This window comes from Nilaparvata lugens, chromosome 2 (assembly GCF_014356525.2).
Source record: "Nilaparvata lugens isolate BPH chromosome 2, ASM1435652v1, whole genome shotgun sequence".
Lineage (NCBI taxonomy): Eukaryota > Metazoa > Arthropoda > Insecta > Hemiptera > Delphacidae > Nilaparvata > Nilaparvata lugens.
In genome coordinates, this window is record NC_052505.1 from 22,525,574 (window position 1) to 22,548,323 (window position 22,750).

Sequence of the window (22,750 nt, forward strand, 5' to 3'; positions counted from 1 at the left end):
CTCTCCAAAGATGGACTGTCAATATGATGAAATACTGTATATTACAGTAATATGAATTACAAACCTTCAAATTTGTTACAAGCTCCACAAAATTACTACTTTTAGGATGCTATATAGAATTATGAGCCAGAATTTAATTCTATGACTTTGAATGGAAATAACATTATATATATATATATATATATTGTATATAAGTTATAAGTTTTCAATTGAACCACATAACTGCTTGTAGAATATCATCCTTGATATTCAGGTAGTGCTGAGAAAAATTTAGAATTGAAGAATAAAAAGGATTTTTTTTCTATGAAATTGAAAACATTGCAAAAATCAGTTTTTCTCTTGAATATCACTTTATTGGGTGTTCTGCTCTGAATATCTTGACATTGATAAAGATAATTATTAATTAAACTACCAATAGGAAGTAGACATTCTCTCCGTTATCTGTAATATTATGATGAAAAGAATTGGCTTATACAAATATGGGAAAAAAAATATTCATGAATCAGGTGTCATCACTTCTGAACTACTTAACTTGACATTTTCCATATAGGATCTCAGTTCATCGAAGATGGTCATAGGCCTGTTTCAGTTCTTCACGATTTCAGTACCCATCAAGTTTTCAGTTTGTCAAGTGGACAATAAACATTTCCACTATGTCAGGTTCCCAGATTGTGATACTTTGCTTGAGGGGTCATCTATCTATCTATCTATCTATCTATCTATCTATCAACTATCTATATACAACAGAAAGCAACTCTTGTAGGGCATTGTTCCCAACCCCCGATAAAAAAATACTCTCAGGAGTATTAAAGGTCGTAAGTTGACTCCATTTAGGGAATCAAAAATACCTACACCTGCAAAAAAGAGATTGCAAATGAAGCTATTGTCAGCGAGAAAGCTGAACCAGCAGCTTCAACGAAAACTGAGAAATATTGCAAGCAAACCAAGGGCAATTAACAATAATATTATCATGGAAGCTGTCAAAAAAATATTCCGACACCTGAGAAGGTGTCGGATTTTGTGTGCAACTGTCACATGCAGATAAAAAAAATAGTACATGGACAGAAGGTGAAAAGACACAAGCTCTAGCTATGAGGTAAGTGTTTCCATAATAGGATGAAATCGATGATAATTGAAATAGGGAAACATCTGGTGTGGCGCACTCACACATCTGTCCTTGCCGTTATGAAAATTTCCAATATATTCTTAAAATCAATCAGCTGACGAGATCAATTCTGCTATCTCTTCCACTGAATGATTTAATTTAATAGAATCAACCAAGTTACCTAGAATACATTCTAGGTACATTGGAATCAACAGTTGTTGCCTCTCTCATTAAGTTTGCATTATTTGAATAATCACATTTCTCGAATTTCGAGCTTATTTTCAATATAAGTTAAAAATGATACTGGACATTAATTTGTAGAGATTTCCAAGCTTAAACTTTTCCATTTAAAATTTTTAGTTCGAATTGTATCTGAAGCCTGTTAATTGGAAATCTAAAATCAAACTTACTTATCCTTCATCTATGACATTACTTCTTCTATGTGAATATTATTATAAATTCTTTGTGTAATACCTACTATTTAAGAGGTTCTGGTGGCGGGCCTTGAGATTGCATTGAGTTTGTCGTCGACCCACTTTGTACGTCATTTCGTAGATCGTATTTTTTCCGGCAACCACCGACGGAAGAAGGATCCTCTTTGCAACCACCGCCACCGGATTTTAGGTTATGTTATCAGTAAACGATAACATAAACATGTATAATTATTATCTTTATTTCTTTAGATAAGTAATTTACCATTTATTTCAAACTCTACTGCCTAATGACACGTTTTTAAATACGTTATTCTGTATTGGTAAGTATGACGAATTATAACCAACTTGAGTTAGCCCCGTTAGCCTATATTGTAAAACAATTTTGAAAATTTAAGAGTTGCATTCGTAATTTGAAATTTGTAACTATTCATCGTAAAATACTTAATTTTTTCTAATCAGTTAGTGATAATTATTAATAAAAATTTTATAAATGTATTTAGGTTATAAGCTATTTTCATTAAAGGTGCCTACAGACTTACGCGCCAGGAACACGCGCATTCCACTATTTAACTTTCCATCAGCTGATGTTTATAACTTATTTATATCTGTAAATTCAGTACAGAAACATTAGGATACCTACAGATATAATAAGCTTTGTACCACAGTATCCATATTCTGTGTTAGTACTATCTGATTAAAAGCGAAATGCATGTGTTCATAATTATGTTCATAGCGTGTCACATTGAAGGCATATAATTATGTGCAAGTGCAATTAGTGCATGACCAATCACGCGGATGAGGAACAAAATCTGGAAAGAGCAATAGGACTGAATGTTGCTGGTTGCGTTTAGTCTTTCCAAAACACTCGCATCCCGGGTATGTTTCCTCGTCTGTAGACGAGTTAGAGAATATATTCGGGCCTCGACCAGGCCCACGTACCGCCGGAACTACGCAGTGCCCCGACCGAGGTGCACGGTCAATTGGGGTGGTTCCACTACAATGCAGGTTGAACTCCACTGTGAAACTCGCCTGTCGACTATGGGTAGTAGCTCGCGTGTCACACCTCACGGGATATGCGAAAAGTAGGTGCCCACTTGATCTTGATGTAAGTCTAGAGTAGGCCTAGACCAATGACCATTGATTTACACTTTGGCCGCATGTAAGTTAGCGTAGTGAACCACTAACCAAAGTCACCTCTAATCAAGCTACTTCACTGGTCAAATTAGTTTAAAAACAAATCAAAATTTATAAGAAGCAAAATAACATAAAATGCTAATTTTTCCATGTTGTGTATTCCTCAATTCACTGGGTAACTTGTTGAAAAACTCTGTCGCTAGTTTTCTATTGATGTATAGTATAGTTTATGTGCTGCTAAACCTGGTATGGGAGGCCTCAAGGTCAGTTGCCCGGCATGTATTCTGTATTTAATCTCTTCTAGTCCAGACTTCCTGGTTGTCCTTTATTTGCGCGAGACAGCACGTCTCGTACTAGCTGTAGATGGAAAGATCCCCATTTTCCTGAAAAGCGGTTTGCAGTGGTCCACGCGCCCAGCAATAGTGAGGTCCATTTGTAATGGTAGTGGAGAAAGATAGGAGAACAGCGTTGACGATTCTCTACCTTGTCACTGCCTCCTGTAGAAGATACGAAGCTGATATGTATCAGTGAAAAATATATCAACTTTTCATCCTTGTAAAAATTAATGAATTGTATTTTATTTGCAAATAAATTATATTTTTCAATGATTTAATAATAGTTTTTTCATAATTGATATTAAATATCTCGATAACTCATAATAATTGATTATATTTCTAGATTGTTAGAAAACGTCCTGGCAACGTACCTTAGGTATACCTTATACCTAAATCTGCATCCTTTACCCATAATATGAGATCGATGGCGTCAAAAACATAAAATACAATACACAAAACAAAAAAAAATACTTAAGGAATGTTTAGCAAGACAGCATTTCCGACAAATCATCACTTATATATTCACTAACACTGTAGTACGCCTTGCTTTTCAAGTGCTTGGATACAACTCTCGAACGCTCTTAAATCTAACTGTTTTACTCTTACGTTGCAGAGATAGAAGTGGATAGTGCTATCTGCTTTGTCGAATGATGGACAATGATAGCAACACCATTGTTAATCAAATACTGCCATTATACCTCACTAAAGTAGGGTGTTCATTTCAGAGGAGTAGCACATCCTTCACAGCTTGTCTGTAAAAAATTTAGTGGTATGCCATCACCAGACTCTCCCTGGCTAAAATGTGTCTAAGCTGTTTTAGTAGGTACCTATATCACCCTGGACAACTTCCGACAAACTTCAGACACATGGTAAATCCATCTCATCCTCCTATCCAGCCAGAAGCCGAGCAGCCTTACTGGATCAGGTTCCACCTGTGATCGACCTCAGGGAGCAAATTTCTTCGTTCAGCCTGTTTTAACCAGTTTTTATCACGAGGGTCTGGGACTCCTGACTAATAGTTGTGGGAATATTGTAATTATTACAACTCATAAGAAGAATGAAAAGTATTGGTCCTACTATCACTGAGCCCTGCGGAATACTGTGAATATCGTGCTCAACTCATGTCCTCGAGGTATCTCCCTTCAGTGAGTCGGCTTGTATTCTATTATGCAGATAGTTTTCAGCACAGTCCCTCTCACGCAATACTTCCCCAAGTTCGGCAGTCAATATCCGGTCCATGCGGCACGTAATCTATAGTGAGGTCCACGTTATAATGGCAGTGGATAAAGATAGGAGAATAGCGATGCCGATTCTCTGCATTAATTAATTATATTTCTACACTGTCAAAAACATAATTGGCATCGTTGTGGACTTAGAAAAGGATAGTACCACCGGGTTTGTCGATTGATTGACATGGACAGCAAAACCAAAGTTGAACAAATACTGTCATTATAACGTGGACCTCACTATAATGCCTTACGTAAGTCACACATAGTGAGAGTTAATGTGGCTCCTCCACCCTCAAAGGCACTCTGTGTTTTCTTTGTCAGGGTGAGCAATAATATATGATAATATCATAAAGTATAAAGTAATTATCAAATTTAAGAACAAACATTTGTTATTGATCTCTTTTTAATGCTCTTGACCTTTGATTTATACGATCATGCAATGAATCATTGAATTTTTCATGATATGAACTGAAATAACTATCCTGTTGGCTACCGGTTTTATTACCAAATTCTTTGTATTTCTGTTGTCGTTATGATTAATAACCCACGATAAGCTAAAGTATGATTTTGCTAATTCATGGAATATTTATCAATATTGGAGAGTTGCTACTTTTTTCATGTTTCTTGTAGCTCTATACATGAAATATTTTATATTCGTTTATAACACTGATTAATAAACTAGTGCAACTATATAAGTTTCACTCCGGTACTCTAGAATCTGAAACCATGGAGATAAGATAGCATTCTTTTCTGAAACTAACAAGAATTAAACTTAGTAAAAAGTACATTTTCTTTCAAATCTGCTATTTTATTTTTTAAAAACGCATAATATTAGTGAAAGAACAATAATTTTCTCCTCTTATAGTAAGAAAGGCTGTTGGAAAAGTAAGATTTGGAATTATCTTCTATTATCTACCTTTGAATCCTATAAAATGAGGGGTTATTAATAGATATGCAGAAAAAAGTGGTCACTCAGCAAGTTTGAAAATGCTCAGGTAGCCTTCAAACCTTGATATTATTTGACTAGAGAAGTGATATCTTCAATCATCGGAAATTTAAATGAAATTGAATTTCTCATTAAAAAACAAAGTAGTGTTTCTTATTCTCAGGAAAATTTCTGTTGTCTCAGTTGATCAATCTCTGTTAGCTCAAAATGGAGCCACTCTTTCTAGAAACTTCAACTGATTCACATCCCATGTCTTCTATTGACCAATTTCTGCATTAGCGTTTACATTGCCGCAGTTATTGACTCATTCAACGAAACGCTTTGAAAATAGCTTACATAATATTTTAATTAATTTTGTAAATATTATTTCATAATTTATTATATAAATTAAGTTTGTTAATGGTTTTATCTTACTTATTTACTTATACTTTGTCTATTTGGTAACCTATGACATAACTTGTTATTATAAGTTAGTTATTGTTTTATCTTACTTATTCTTTGTCTACTTGGTGACTGATGACATAACTCTATTATTTAATATTTCAAGTTGATTGAGTATTTTTCCTGTTTGAACGAATATGTTTAATGTATAGGTACCGTATCTGAATATTGCTAGAAATATAATTTGGGCTTTTTGTTTGACAAGCAATGGGTATTCCGGCTGTCAGGGCATTTTATCATTATACATAATTATTCATTTTAATGACATAATTCGTTTGGTGAAATGTCTATTTGGTATTTTTTCAAGGCAATATTCCGTTTTCACTTGACATAACTAATTTCTAGTTAGTCGAATAAAGTAAGTCTTAGCAACAATTTTTAGTGTTGTGCAGCTCCAGTTTCAGGTTTTCTAGTATAGTAAGGAATTATTCATCATAATATATAGAAAAAATTACAATAATTCGTTGACACTAGTTGATACCTTCACAATGAAACCACGTTTACTAAAACTTTGTTTGTATTCATTTCATATTTTAATTTTAGTGTCAAGTTCCGAACAGAAAGTAGGATTAATTAAAAAAGGTTGGTTGGTTTTATTTTTAATAATTTTTTTGTATTTACTAAATACGAGCTACTATATGTTAAACTATTTGAGTTAGATGTTAAGCTAGTATTTGGAAAACCTCCTTTATGACAATTCCCTTTTCAAATACGAGCTGGGAACATTCATTCATAACTGATTAATGTGATGAAATGTGAGGTCTTTGTTTTGTTGTATTCTTTTATCAGCAACCAATGATTCGATAGGAGCTTTAACTGCGATTTAAGGGAATTTTAAAATTTGACTGATTCTGTTTGACTGTTACCTTACGTACTCACTTCCACTTGACACTTCTACTCCAGCTTATCAAAATTCTGTTCAAGTGTTATAGCACAAAATTTCTATTTTTTGTTCTTTCCTTTCCACATTTACAAATAACGTTAAAATAAAGTATTGTTGTAATAATAATAATATCGAGTGACCTGGCTCGCTCAGGTCTGGTGTCAGAGTTTTCAGGTCTCAACTGATCAATTTCAAGGCATCTGACATGACCTAACGATAACATAACCTTACTACAGTATTATTGTAATAGGAGTAACATTCTCAATACATTGTCACTGTGTGGTTTTCAGCAAGGCCTCGTTCATATCAATCGACACACAAAAGTTGCCCTTGGTGTAATTGTAATTTGGTCTTATAGATGTGTCTGGTCTGTGCTCTCTGCTGCTACATACACTTCTTTGCGTGTCTGTCTGGTGTTAGTAGCCCACTGTGATTTTGAACTAGAGTAAACTGTAATCTCTGTGAAATTAGAAAACTTCTAATCGAATGCGTTTTTTTCCTAAATTAATGATGGTTTATCCGGCTGCTGGCGTTTATTTAATCAAGCCATAAATGTGTAGTTTCAATAATTATTGTATTTTATTGTGTAAACTTGGAAAATGTAACATTCTTTCTTTTCTATTCTCTATGATGTAATGATTGTTTATCCGTCTAATTAAACTATGAAGGACATAGTTAACCAGTTGATTGTTTGAATTCTATTTTTGAATAACCGAGCAACCCTCTTTTGAATACTGATCAACTTGTGCTTAATTCATGATGTTACATAACAGCCGTATGCTCAATTGTTGAAGTTACACTGTCATTATCTTTACATCCTTTTCAAATTATTTCAATGTGTTATCATGAGTTTCTGTTATATAGTCATATATGTACAGCTCTGTCATTCTCTTATCAATGAAGCTTTCCCTCTACAATGTAACATTCTCTTATCAATGAAATAATAACTGTACATGTTGATACAACATTACTTTTCTTTTTACAGATGTTCAGTTGGAAAGAGAAGAGATGAGTGGCATGGATTTTCCAAAAGACTTCCTGATAGGCGCTGCTTCAGCGTCCTATCAGATTGAAGGAGCCTGGAATGAAGATGGTGAGTATTGTGATTCATTTTTTCGAATAATTCTCAGTCTTAGTTCGCGTTTCTTTGATTTTTTTAATTTCTAATGCAGCTGTCTCCACGGCCCAATCATTCTATATTTAATAACATGCATTTTGTCAATAGGATGCATATTTTATTTGTACTCATGCACATTCATCCATGTAAATTTGTCCTAAAGTATTCATTCTTGAGTGTGATTTAGTTAGTAAGCATTTATGTATTTGTCATTCTTTGAAAATGCAGAATTATGAATACAAGTAGGCTGTGTCACACAGTAAGTAAGGTTTTGAGAAACGATTTTATAAAGAAACAATGAGGTAGAATCACAAATCATTTTTTCCTCCAAAAAATCCCAATTAGTATGGACATTTTCCATCAACCAGTGATATTAGGTTATTTTCAATGATTACTATTTTCTCGATTATTTAATTTGTATATTGTATTATTACAAAAAAATTGTATGATGATGAATATTTCTGATAAATAATTCATTTTTTCATTTCATTATTAGTGTCAATTTGTATTTTCCCCCACAAAACTTGAGTTTCTTCAGCAGATTAACACTTCACATTTCAAGGTCTTTCAACTAAGTATTATTAAAAATATCAAATTTCCACCTATCGTGCAGTTTTACTTTTACCTCCATTAATTTCAAATAGCCTAAACCATAGTTTGTAATTATTAGTACTATTTTTATTTTTTCAATAAATGCTAGTAATTATACTGTACATAATTCGCATAAATAGACCCTGTAGGCTCAGTATTTCGTACCAGTACACATTCGGTAATTTTATGACAATTTATCAAATTCAGTAACTTATTAGCTGATGATTAATTGGCTGGTCCATCATGATTCAACTAGAAGTTTAGTGCCGATTCTCAGTTACAAATTTCATACTTTTATAGATTTAAAAATACCTGCATCATTCTATTCTCAAGAAATGTATTATTTATTAAACTTGTGTGGATAGGAAAAGGCGAAAATATTTGGGACTACTACACTCACAAGTATCCGAATGTGGTTCGTGATCGTTCCAATGGCGATGTCGCCTGTGATTCCTACCATAAATACAAGGAAGATGTACAACTGTTAAAAGCTGTTGGAGTAGGTGCAATTTGTTTTATTTATTGTTATCACTTTTTATCGAAATAAATATTTTCCATATTTTTGGCAATGAGTTCATGGCATTCTCAAATATGTATATTTTTAAAATAAATAATAATTAATTGCTTTTTCAAATCTAGCAGCTCACGACAAATTACTACAAAGAGTATGAAATGACAGGACTTAATTCTCTGTTATGTTCAATATTTTCACTGAGTTAATCGCTAGACTTGAGTGGCATTGTCAGTTTGTCACTGTAGGCTTTCAATTTTTCCCGATAACATGGTTAGTTTTTGCTGTAATTAGAATATACAGCAGAGGTCTCTTCACCAATAAAAGTATTAAAATTATTTTCAAGATTAGTCTATGCCATTTCTCATGAGTATTTCTCAGGCGAGAAAGTAACTCAACTCATCGATAAAAACACTATTGGACTATGATTTATAAAATAGGCAGGTCAAAATAAATATTTAATGATGAAAAAATAGTTATTATTAAGATAATTATAATGGAAGAATACATACATTGCTTACATTTCAATCATTCTGGAACATTTGGTTCAGTATAGTCATTTATGTTTTGAATTATTGAGCAAAACATATTGAGTCATATGTATGGGAACACTTCAATAAGTTGAAGACTGTTGTAGATAATACCATCAGTAACTTTCAGGATAAGTTATTGATCAAATACTCTACTTTTAGACGTACAAATGAATTTCAACTCATAAGAGGGTGACTTAGGGGTTGTAACTAGAATATTTCAAAAGTAAACACCCATTATGTGGTACATCATTTTAAAGGCCTTTTTCAAACAAGAAAGATGACATCAATAAAAAATTTCTATGATTCTTGTATCCAAAACGGCTGCTGATTGAAGTTTCAAGTAAAAACTAAAACCTATCTACAACAGTCTCCAATTTATTGAAGGGTTCCCATACATATGACTCACTCTGAATAGCATGCTATTGAAAATCTGCAGTCATACCAATTGAGATACAGTTGATTGGTTAATAATAAATCCTTTGTTTTATTTAACACCTAAGTTTCACTTATTTTTCCATTGTTCTATTTGGTTCTTGTAATTGGAATGCATAACCTAGATTGTTGTGGCTTTCACAGTTCAGCGCCTACCGGTTCTCAATTTCTTGGTCGAGAATCCTTCCCAAAGGTGATGACTCTGTTATCAATGAGGAAGGAGTCAAGTATTACTCTAATCTCATTGATGAACTCTTAGCTAACGGAATTAAACCATTGGTGAGCATCATTATAATTATTATAATATACTTTATGTATCCCTGCCTCGCAACGAAACTCATTTGTTGTATTAGAAATTGTACTCAATAAGAGTTTTTGTTGCTATTATTATTTGTATTACTGTCTTATAAGTTAATTCTTCTGTTTTTTAATTTGTTTATTCCATTAGTTTTATTTGAGTATTTTTATAACATTAAAATGAACTCATGGTTATTTGCATAGCTATAGTAATCCTACTTTTGAATTATTCATTAAAAAAAATATTGTGTATAATAATAATAATCTCTATGGTTGCCAATGAATTGCAACCAGAGGAGTTTATTGACAAAACAAATACATAATTATTATAATATGCATATAGAAGTTGCTAATAATAAACTTAGTCCTAATAATAATAAATAAATAAATTCGTATGGCTTTTGTTGGTGGGGAGTTCCTTGCGGGAATGTTCCACCGCCTGAATATATAATTTAAGCCGTCAATGGGCCTTACGACTGTCATACTTCAGCCGGGACCGACAGTTTAACGTGCCCATCCGATAACACGGGAGTGATCTGTTTAAAAAACTTTTGGCTCTCAGTGGGGTTTGAACCCGGGATCTCTATGCTGCTACGCAAGCACTCTATCCACTAGACCACGGATCACTCCATTAGTCCTAATTATGATGCCCCACTATAATAATATGTGTCGGGGTGATCATAATATTCTTTTCTAAAACATGTATAAAATTCTAGTTATAAAGTTTAGTTAGTTATTAAAGGTAGAATATAATACTTATAAGTATATTATAAAAAGGTGTCAGTAGTATATCCTATATCCTATTTATAAATGTTAAAAATGGTGTGGCGCACTCACACAACTTTCCTTGTCGTTATGAAAATTTATCACCTGACGCTAGTGTTCCCGCGCTTAAAAGTTTACTATTCAAAGATCCAAGACAGCTGGTGACAAGACAATAACACTGGAGACACACGAAGTCTGCTATTTCTTCATAGTGAATGATTCAATAGAATCAACAGTTGCCAACAGTTTGCAATTGAAATAATAACATTTTCTCGAATTTCGAGCTCATTTTCAATTTTAAGTGAAAACGTTACTGAACATTAATTATAGATATTTTCATGCTTAATCTTTTCCACTTAGAATTTTTTGTATAAATTGTATCTGAAGCCTGATACTTGAGAATCTAAAATCAAACTCTGCATAGATGGGGCGGAACTCCTGGAATTTTTACAGATATGAGACTTGTGGCAGTTGATAGAGCTTATCGATGACTATTTCACGTATAGCTTTAATCAAAATCGTTGGAGCCGTTTTCGAGAAAATCGCGAAAAACCCTGTTTTTGACAACATTTTAGCCGCCATCTTGAATCGCATTTGATCGAAATTGTTCGTGTCGGATCCTCATATTGTAAGGGCCATACGTTCCAAATTTCAAGTCATTCCGTTAATTGGGAGATGAGATATCGTGTACACAGACGCACATACACTCATACACACACACACACACACACACACACACACACACACACACACACACACACACACACACACACACACCAATACCCAAAAACCACTTTTTTGGACTCAAGGGACCTTGCAACGTATAGAAATTTAGAAACTGGGGTACCTTAATTTTTTTCGGAAAGCAATACTTTCCTTACCTATGGTAATAGGGCAAGTAAAGTAAAAATTTGGAATAATGTGGATATTCAAATACTATTGTATACAATAAGTTTTATATAAATTAGGAATTATTGTAGCTATATAACATTTTCAGAATAAAGACTACGAAATGTAAAGTTTCATATCATGCAAATATGAGGATAGTTTATCAAATTTAAATCATCAAACTCCTTCATCTTATTTGTTGTCAGATGTGTGTATTCACGAGGTTCCGGTTGTATGTTCCGATTTTTGTCCACATTACGTTCCAATATTAGAAGTTGAACTATTATTATTTTAAGCGCGAATGAATTTGTTGAATAATTTAAAAATTTAGAATTTTACAAGTAAGGTACTTGTAGGTAAATTTCTTCCCTTTCAAGAATTGGAGTTTCTTCCAATTATAGATAAAATTATAATGAATCGTGGATTCACTTTCCATAAAGTATCTCCCCATCAATAACCACACTAATATACCGTAATCATGTTTTTTCGTTGAAAAAATCAAAGCTTATTTATTCTATTGTCATAAACTTCTTTGCAGGTTACTATGTACCACTGGGATCTACCGGAACCTCTCGATAAGATCGGAGGCTGGACTAACCCAGTTCTAGCTGATTTCTTTGAGGCCTATGCTCGCATTCTTTTCATCAAATTTGGTAAAAAGGTCTGTTTTATCTTTCTTGTGAAGGTCACTTCAAGGATGGAATACAAGATATTTAGTTCAATAACAAATATTATGGAAGTTTTATTGGAAAAAATAAAAATAATACAACAACTTAGAAATACATAATAAAAGCAATACCAATTTTACAAACTTTGCTGCAAAATTTCAAACAATTAGTCATCATTAATAAATAAATAAAAGACTATCACATTGTGCTAATTCAAATAGTTTGTGGTCTGAAAGGAATGGTTCACTACAGTTGCATTGTACATAGATTGTACAGATTACCTTTATACAGATTGTTATTATTAAAACTACCTCCATTTCAATTGTCTACGTGCCGGTTGCACAAAAGCCGGTTAAATTTTAATCGTGATTAATTTCACGGGTCAATTACGACATATTTCGCCACACTACCAACAACAAAAAAGAAAGTTTAACAAAAACTTGTTTTAATTGTACATAAAAATAGTAATACTCATTTTCACAAACGGGTGATTGTTTGGTGTTACTTTCTTACTCACTGCCATGGCCATACATAATATCTAAGTAGATATTTAGCCGTACCAACAAAGTCTCTCCACCTCTCTCGATTCTCCGCGTCCTCCTTGGTTGCTCCAATTCTCTCAATATCGGCCTTCACTTGCCTCCACCATTTCCGTCGTAGTCTTCCTCTCGGTCGTCGTCTTTCTGGATTTCTTTTCAACAGTCGATTGAGATTGCTGTCCTCTTTTCTTCTCAAAACATGCCCAGCTAATCTGATCCTTCTACACTTGAACTCGCATATTACATCTGGCTCCCTATAAAGGTCTCGAAGCTCTCTGTTGTGTCTCCTCCTCCACTCTCCTCCCTCATTTATAGGTCGATAGATTTTTCTAATGACCTTGTTCTCAAATACAATTAATTTCCTTTCCTCGCTTCTATCTAACTTCCATCCATGTCTCAGCACCGTAGAGCAACATTGGACTGATAATGGTTTTATAGATTTTAATTTTCGTAGTATGTGTTGAAAATTTTGATGACATAAGTTTGTTGCATGCATAGAAACATATGTTTGCAAGGTTTAGCCTATTCTGTATTTCTGTTACTTCTGTGTTTTGTTCAGAAATTACAACGCCTAAATACTTAAAAGTGTCTACTTTTTCAAAGTATTGACCTTTCACTTGGAGAGAACCTTGGTCTCTGTTATCTCGATTTCTTGTGAAAAGTACATATTTCGTTTTTGTATTATTTACTTTCAGTCCAATTTTCCCTGCTTCCTCCATGAACACTTTTGCTAATTGACTTAAGTTGTTTAGTGTTAGTGTTGTTTGAATTATGATTGTTTAGTGTTAGTTATTCAAAATAAATAATGACCGTTAAATTTTCCGTATGGACTTCAGTACTGAACACAGATCAAGTACTAGCTTGACCTTAGCAATACCATAGAAAATAAATAGCATAAAAAGATATTCCACGGTGTAGGGCGTACATGTTCCAAATTCCATTATTAACTCAAGCCGATAATCCTAGTAGTTATTTTTTGTGAAGCTATGTGTGCCACTAATAGTCTCTCCTACTCTGTCGTTCTCACACTCCCATCCGGCCAAAACAATAATAATGGACAGTAGTCAACAGTAATCGGCCTGATATAACAAAAAATTGGCTTTAAATTTGGAACATGAACGACCTATACCATTGGATATCACTTTGTGCAGAAGAATAGGTTTTCTTTTTGTTATCTAAATTGAAACTTTGATCTAATACAAATATACTTTCAATTCAATACAATTGATGATGAATTGGTTTGCAGGTGAAGCTGTGGTTGACTTTGAACGAGCCGTTTGAGGTGGTTCACGGCTACGGGTCGGCCGATTACGCTCCGTTCGTCAACTACCACGGAGTGGCTGAGTACTTGGCCGCGCACACCCTCATCAGGGCCCACGCTAAGGCCTACCATCTCTATGACAAGCTATTTCGAAATGAGCAACAGGGTAAGTCTGATCAAGCTGTACCTATGTCACAAAGCACAGAACAAACTATATTTATGTTTTTCACAGCAGTATATACTGAAATATTTACACCACTAGCATTACTTTTCACAAAGTAACAATTTCAGAAAGTAGGTACTAATTTTATTTCTTTATTTAAAATTATAGTTGTTCAGAGTTGGAAGAGTATTAGTTATTTAGTTACTTAGTAATATTAAAAATAAATAAAAATAAAAGGACTTTACAACTTTGAAAGCACATAAATATTTATGTTTAAATACTGAAATTTCTTACATAATTGAGATAGGTGTCATTTTGTTACAAAACACTTCAAGTTTAAGGTGTGGATGTTATTATGTTTCGATGTGACAGCCGATGGTAATGCGACATACATCCCACCAGTAATCGATTTCTTGCCACACTCGTACCAGCATATCAGTCGTAACTTGTGCAACTGTAGCGATCCGATTTTGGAGGTCATTAAGATTGTTTGGTAGAGGCGGAACATAAACCTTATCCTTAATGAAACCCCACAGGAAGAAATCCATCGGTTTTAAATCCGGTGAGCGAGGTGACCATGCAATTGAGGTTTCATTAAGGATAAGGTTTATGTTCCACCTGTACCAGACAATCTTAATGACCTCCGAAATCGGATCACATTCGGATAGCCACGGATGCACAATTTACGTCTGATATGCAAGATACTAGTGTGGCAAGAAATCCATTACCGGTGGGATGTATGTCGCATTACCAACGGCTGTCACATCGAAACATAATAACACCCACACCTTAAACTTGAAGTGTTTTGTAAAAAATGACACCTTTCTCGATTCTGTAAGAAATTTCAGTATTTAAACATGAATATTTATGTGCTTTCAAAGTTGTGAAGTAATTTTATAATCACCCTGTACTGTAATGATATTTAAATGAATTTCAGTTTTCGGCTGTGAATGAGAAGATACTAAGATAATACAAGAAAATGAATTACGCTTCCAACTGAAAAAATAATAGGTTTGTGAAACAATTTCTGTTCCTTGTAGCCTAATATTAGTATTTAATATTTATATCATTCCATTAATAACTCTCAATTTCCAGTAATTTTATACTTTCTCGACTAGAATTGGTAGCTTCTCAAACAAATTTCCCATTTCAAATTACAAATGACCAAATAGTAGTAATAGTATTAGCAACAGTAGGCTTATAACGTGCATAATGATAGCTAATGCTTCTATTGGAATTAAATTTGTGTGCAAATGCAGATGTGTGAAAGTAGGTTCCGAAAAACCATTATTGTTTTGCAAGAAGATGTGCTTCTCTCTTTCATTTTCATAAACTCTTATCAAACGCAAATTGATTCAAATTCAAATTAATTTGAAGTAAATTTTTAAATATATTTTTCTTTTGTGGGATTATTATTGATGTCTTTACAAGTGTTGGCACGCTTTGTGGTGTAGCTAAAATATTCCCTAGCTTTGAAGGCACTCTCCCTATCAACTCTCAATAGAATCTAGATATAATAGCAATATCTAATTAATTGTTATTTATATTTACTGGAGAGAAATTATATGAAGGGTAAAGAATTGTCACCTCAGTATAAGAGTTGAAAAAATATTTGTAATTTCTACTTTCGTAGAGCATGCTAAAAATAATTAATGTATAGAAAATACAAGCTTTGATTGAATGATGTCACTTTCATTTTTGTTCATTAGGTCTTATCGGGATCACTCTGAATTCGGAATATTTTTTTCCGAAAACTACATCTGCAGATGATGTTGAAGCTGCCGAAACTGCTATGCAATTCTTTGTAAGTTATTTTTTATTTAATATTTTCTTAGGGCTGTTCTATCATTCGATTTTCTATCAGTTGAAACTTTCTATCTCTATAATTTTCTATACTATGAAATTCACTATCATTTATATAGAATTTCTCAAATATGATGGTCGGTTTTTTATTACTGTAATTTGTTTTCTGGATTGATGGCTATATGCTTATCCATAATGCAATGGGTCACTTCATGTAGGACTTGAGTGTCAGTAAATCTACTGGGCGTCTTTATAGGACAGCTAATCCAGGAAACTTACACTGTACCAGGTTCTGTACCTCAAACTCCCCGACGCTCTTTAAGATGGCGTGATTCAGCTTTAGGCCTTGTTCGCAACTCTTTACAATACCATCCTGTTAATTTCTCAAATTATTGGATAACTTAAAAAACTCAGAAATGTAAAAAAATAAGAGTTATCATCGAAGCTGTGTTAATTTAAAAACCGACCATCTTGTTTGGGACATCCTTATTATGTCTTTTACAAAGCCTACCATTGAAGGTCTTTCATATTGTCTTATTTTTTAGCCTGTCAAGTTTCAAAGATCGACCTACTTGTATGGAGAATTCGTGATTCTCATTGAGTGAATTAGAACACATTCTTTGGAGTTTCAAATATGTTTCTGCAAATCAAAATTAAAGAAACAGGAAACTTGACTCTGAAAACTTCCTTATTATTTTTTTTTTTAGTTGGGTTGGTTTGCACATCCTATTTACAGTAAAGAGGGCGATTATCCAAGCGTTATGCGACAAAGAGTTGATGAGAATAGCAAAAAAGAGGGTCGATTTAAATCAAGGTTGCCAAGCTTTACACAAGAAGAAATTGAATCAATCAGAGGTAAGCTATACAAGATTTTGGTTTCTCGATGAAATATTCTTATGATTCCAGTAAAGTTACTTTTAAGGTTTGGTCTACTGGGAGCGAAAAACGCCCCAAAAAATTGGCTACTAATGTTATGTTTCGTATGTCCGATACGACTGTCAGACGAACAGTCTTCGAGTACACCTGACCTGAAAGACCTCACAAACACTACCATGCTTTCATGAGTAAAATCTATTTGAACACTAAAAATTATATGAAATTAAATTAACCTCAAACTGAGCAGCGAAGATATAAACAACAAAGAGTCGTCAACACAAAAACCAAACCTTAAACTAACATTCTTCTCTGTTCACTTGTACAGCGGTTTTTGTCTGCAGAAATACGCCGAAGCGACAAAAACTTCGTTCAGGATTGCGTCTGACAGTCATATCAGACATGTGAAACATTACGTCACTGGTCAGCCTTTAATTAGCCACTCACTGAGCTGACAATTTACGACAAGTGTATGGCGTAATATGTAGTTTAATGCATCGCACACTGGTGAGCCAGTGGCGGAAAGAATATGTGTTATCAAATTGCATTTTGGGGTGTATTGTGATCGCATCTACAATATTAGCTTTTAGCAGAACCACGGCACAACAAACAGAATACGCATGAGCGCTGCGTTTTCACTACACTGGTTTACTGTCCATATGACTATGATTATTTGTTATTCATATTATTTGTTTCTCTCAATGATTTTGTATTTTTTCTGGTTCCATCGCATACCGATTCGTCAAAAAATGTCTGTTCGCTGAACATCGTTCGACAAACCGTTTTGTCGGCTTATTTTCAGTGTAAATTATTTTCATTTGAGAATTTTACGAGTGTGTTGAACATTTTTGTGACAGGTAGTTCGGATTTCTTCGGTCTAAACCACTACACATCTCGCTATGCCAGCAAGGGCCAATTCGGAAAGGTGCCTTCCGTAGAGTACGACTCGGGAATTGTGAAGACCATTGACCCGGCTTGGCCGGGATCCGCCTCTGAATGGCTCAAGGCAAGTTTTCAAAGCTCTCAACAATAATTAGTAGCAAACAATTGAAGAAATTCAACGGGAACTTATTGGACTCCCGTAATTAGGCAAACAACAAATTTAATTTTGGTATAATTTCTATTGATTTAGCTCTACCCTGCCAGAAAATCTTCCTTCTACAAATTAGGCTAGGCACACACCAGTTAGTCAAGACAAGACTACTCACGATTAGTCACAATACAACACATAGTTGCTTATGACGCAACACACACTGATTAGTCATTGCAATTAGACATGTATTCATAAGCAACTATGTGAAGTATTGTGACTGATCAAGTCTTGTCTTGACTAACTGGTGTGTGCCTTACCTGAGGGTATAATCACATTAAATGCACGTATGTGCAAGTGCACGCAAGAACATCCATGACCAAGCGCGCAGATGAGAAACAAATCCTGGAAAGAGCCATGGGAACACTCACACTGAACGCCTTCACTTGCTGGTGGCTTCAGTGTGAGCAGCTACAGGCACGTTACAACGTGTTTCTATGGCTCTTTTTGTTGTTTCTCATCTGCGCGCTTGGCCATGCATGATCTAGCTTGCACTTGCACATACGTACATTGAATGTGATTATACCCTTAGGCTAGGCACACACCAGTTAATCAAGACAAGACAAGACATGATCAGTCACAATACTTCACATAGTTGCTTATGAAGACATGTCTAATTGCAATGACTAATGAGTGTGTGTTGCGTCATAAGCAACCATGTGAAGTATTGTGTCTGATCATGTCTTGTCTTGTCTTGACCAACTGGTGTGTGCCTAGCCTTATTTGTAGAAGGAAGATTTTCTGGCAGGGTAGAGCTAAATCAATAGAAATTATACCAAAATAACATTTTTCCAATGTAATCATTCCCTCACTTAGAGTCACAACACTATAACACCAAGTCTATATTGCCTATGTATTGTTCTTGGACTAACCATTCAGCTATTTAAAACGAAGTTAGCTGGTTCAAGGCTCGAACTGGCGATGTATCAATTCTACATTCTCTATTATATTAATTATTATTAATCTTTACAACTATAGAAAAAAGAAAACAGGCTTTAGCCCTGAACATCTTCATTTCCAAAACTCGTTCATTTCGATCATCATCTCATTTCTTAATATGGACCTATATTGAAATAAGTAATTGATTCTTACCTATTTCAACTCATTCTTTTAATGACAGTGATTTTTCTAAATGTTATAGATCTGTGTGAATATTAGAACGTTTGTATCTCTAACAATTTAATTACTTCTAGGTTGTACCCTCGGGATTCAGAAATCTAGTGAACTGGATAAAGAGGGAGTATGGTGATAAACCGATAATTGTAACTGAAAATGGATTCAGCGATAAGGGAGAATTGATCGACGATGACAGAATCAACTATTACAGTGTAAGTTTCTTCCACTACTACCTTCTACTTCAATAATTAACTTTCTATCTACTCAGAACGGAAATTGAGTGAACTGCTTAGCAGAGGCCGGCCATGATACCAATTTCAAATCGATTTGAAATGCTTACTCCGCGGACTGTTCGAAAAATTTCTATCAGTCTGTTATTGAGTGTGCTATGCTAAATGTGCTTCATTAGTGTTTTATGAAAAAATTTAAATTCTCCAAACTGACGCCTAGGATTTTAATCGCGTGAATTTGCAGCTTATTGGAAAATTATCTAATTCAATTATTCCAATGCTTGAAAGAAAAACCTGTATTTTATCCATTCAAGTTTGAACTATACTTTTGATTAATTTTTCAACTCGAATTGTTATTATCTATGTCGGGAATTTACTTATAACGTGTTAAAAAAAAGACTCACAAAGTTTACGTAAGATGAAAGAAAAAAAAATGTCCATCATTCAATAACCATTAAATATTTTATAAAAATAAGTTGATTAGTGGATGGGTGTTATGATAGTGATTGTAATCAATACTAGAGGTGATTTACTATATAAAGGTGATTTTATTATTATAAAATCCATTACCTTTACCAAGATGTTTTAAAAAGTTAATCTGAAAAAAAATTGAAAAGATGTCTATTTCAATATTAGCATTCACACAACAAAGTAGGCTATCCCACTTTCGTATGTTTTTGAGGTACATATACGTAATTTTTTTTCAATCATCCATTATTATTTTGTCTTAATTTATAATTCAACTCTTTTTTTTTGCAGAGTTACCTAAAAGAACTATCAAAATCAATCAAAGAAGATAAGTGCAATGTTATAGGCTACTTTGCCTGGTCTATTATGGATAATTTCGAATGGTGTAAAGGCTACACTTAAGTACATATATTAAATGTTCACTCATAATGCCCATAACTTGTATTTTTTTTTCTTTATGGGTACTTTTGAATATGAATAAAAATATAAATCTGAGTACTCTTTTCAAATTATTTCATCACGACATGTTTCGGCTACTAATGCCATTTTCAAGTTGATTTGGCATTAGTAGCCGAAACATGTCGTGATGAAATAATTTAAAAAGGGTACTCAGATTTATATTTTTATTTATGCTCTTAACTTACTAACTATTCAACTGATTAACAACATTTATTTATTAAGTCTAATAATGTTACTCATACAGTATTTGTGCAGTTTTTATTGTGTAGAATAATACCAGTTATTAAAATGAAAATAATATCAGTTCTTCACGCCGTGAAAATTGAGATGGATGGATGATGTATTAATAAATAATGGCCATCTCCATTGAGTTTATGAGTTTATCTACTATTTTTGTTTGGTTCCAAAATCATCTAGAGCTCAGTGGCACAAATTATCACAAGTAGGCTATCTTAGATTTTCAATGCTCTAGAATAGGAATAGCTCGTACCTGCAAGTAATGGCAAAGGGAACTGGCATTATAAAAACACAACATGAATTATATTTTTATAAAAAAAATATATAACTATTCATTTCTGTTTCAGAGAGCGTTTTGGAATCTACCAAGTTGACTTTACTAGTCCAGATCGTAAAAGAACTCCTAAAAAGAGCGTAAAATTTTTCCAGAAACTGGTTGAAACTAGGATTATTCCAGAAGATGTGAACACACTATAAAAATCAGTTTCTGTAATCAATGAGTTAGAGACAAGTGTGAACGCTTGGTTGAAGAAGTTGTAGTGAACATGCAATTCACATATTTCATGCCTATTTGACTGAGCATAGTGAGGTTGCCGTACTACTTTTCAACTTGAGCGATTTGCTCTTCTTTGTTTGAACTCGTCATCTGTTAGTCGACGACGCATTTACGGCCAAACGCGATAATGCTTTTCCAACAAAATTGTTCTGAAAATGTATCAATTATTATATCAATGGCATGTTAAATCCCACTTCAGCTCTGCACAAACGTGTGGCTCAACAAAAAAGTATAAATAATTTGAAACTTTGTATTTTAAGGATAATATTAATAGAAAATTAATTAACCTATACAATAATTATACTAGCATATAAAGGGTTGGGCAAGGAAGTATCAATAATTTGAAATAGCAGTTACACACTTATTTTTAAACAAAACACCATTTGTTTCTTCAAGTGTGTACCTTTAATGTTGTAATTTTAATCATTAGAGAGGAAAAATTGTAACATTGGTTACGTACTAGAAATAACATCTGTAAAAGACATCCACTTTTGCCCATCCACTCCTGTTAACGTTGTGAAAAGTTGTCCTCTGAGGCGTTGCAAGTATTATTGCTCGAATTTATTTTGTTAACTTTCTTAGCGCGTTGATGTTTGTTGATGTATTCACGAGCTCTTATGTAGCCCAAAAAATATTTACAAAGTAGCAGATCAAATGACTGAGGAGGCCACCCTACATCTCCAGGTAACAAAAAACGAGACGTCCAGGGAGGGATGCCTTGAGGGATGCTTTCATATAGTTTGCTATATGCTTTCATACCAGAAACAGAGATTTACTCTAGCACCCCAAATCGCGTCTTAAGTCTCTAAATCACGTAAATAACCTAATATAGCTGATGCTCCAGTTCAACTTACGAAATACTACGCCACCAAATGACGTTTTAATTTCTTTGATTGAGAGCAGTGATGAAGACAGCAAATAATTGGATGAAGAAGAACAAATCCAAAGTTTGTAGACCTTGAAAAAGAGACAAAACTGAAAATTCAAGCAAGCGCGGGTAAACGGCGGGAATAACTATGACTCGAAGCGAAGTTTGATAAGAATTAAGAGTATGTTATGAAGCATTGGTTTGTAGTTGAGAAAAGTATATAAAAAGAGTATAAAATAGGGGGGAAAAGGATCATTGCATTAGAGAGTTATGAATGAACTATGGGTGGTCGAATGAGAGACTTTGTGATGCAGTAAACGTTTTTATGTTTAGATTAATTTGACGACAGACTCTCATGAACCGGTCAGGTTCATAAAAATTGTTTTTCAGCATCTCAGGCTTGTCCTGAGATATAATTGGCATATGTTTTAGAGAGTCTGGAATAAATATAGGCTTTAAACTGTTGATCCATCCATATTGTGTGCCCTCTCGGCCCTTTTAAAGCCTTACGGCAACTGGGAGGAACCCGGCATAGCCCGGCCGTGAAAAAGAGAAGGGTTACCGCGGGTGCTGAGAGGCCTCCTCTCTATATTCCCCTCTCTATATTCTAATAATGGGACACGTCTGGGAAGAGACGGAAGATTAAAAATTGAAAAAAGACTGCTATACCCCAAGGGGGAGAAGAGAAAGATATGGAAGCAATTCAGGAGCTACATCAGAATTTAGTAGTCGGGCAGTCAAACTGGTATTCCCAGAAAGGAACGGCAAGTCCGTCAGT

General features: G+C 34.0%; 1 protein-coding gene across 2 annotated transcripts; it reads left to right on the forward strand.

Annotated features, from left to right (window-relative positions):
* The first annotated feature begins 1,688 nt into the window (after positions 1–1,688).
* LOC111046081 (myrosinase 1) lies at positions 1,689–22,216 on the forward strand. 2 transcript variants are annotated; one of them, XM_022331571.2, is made up of 12 exons: positions 1,689–1,859; positions 7,493–7,600; positions 8,581–8,714; positions 9,836–9,970; positions 12,180–12,302; positions 14,095–14,275; positions 15,982–16,076; positions 16,783–16,930; positions 17,806–17,954; positions 19,232–19,366; positions 20,144–20,250; positions 20,896–22,216. In XM_022331571.2, the coding sequence occupies exons 2-12, from the start codon at positions 7,516–7,518 to the stop codon at positions 21,023–21,025; spliced, it is 1,422 nt and encodes a 473-aa protein (XP_022187263.2). In that variant the 5' UTR covers positions 1,689–1,859; positions 7,493–7,515; the 3' UTR covers positions 21,026–22,216. The 2 variants fall into 2 exon arrangements, with proteins under 2 accessions (XP_022187263.2, XP_039276744.1); XM_039420810.1 differs by lacking the exon at positions 1,689–1,859 and adding an exon at positions 6,072–6,206.
* The last annotated feature ends 534 nt before the right edge of the window (positions 22,217–22,750 follow it).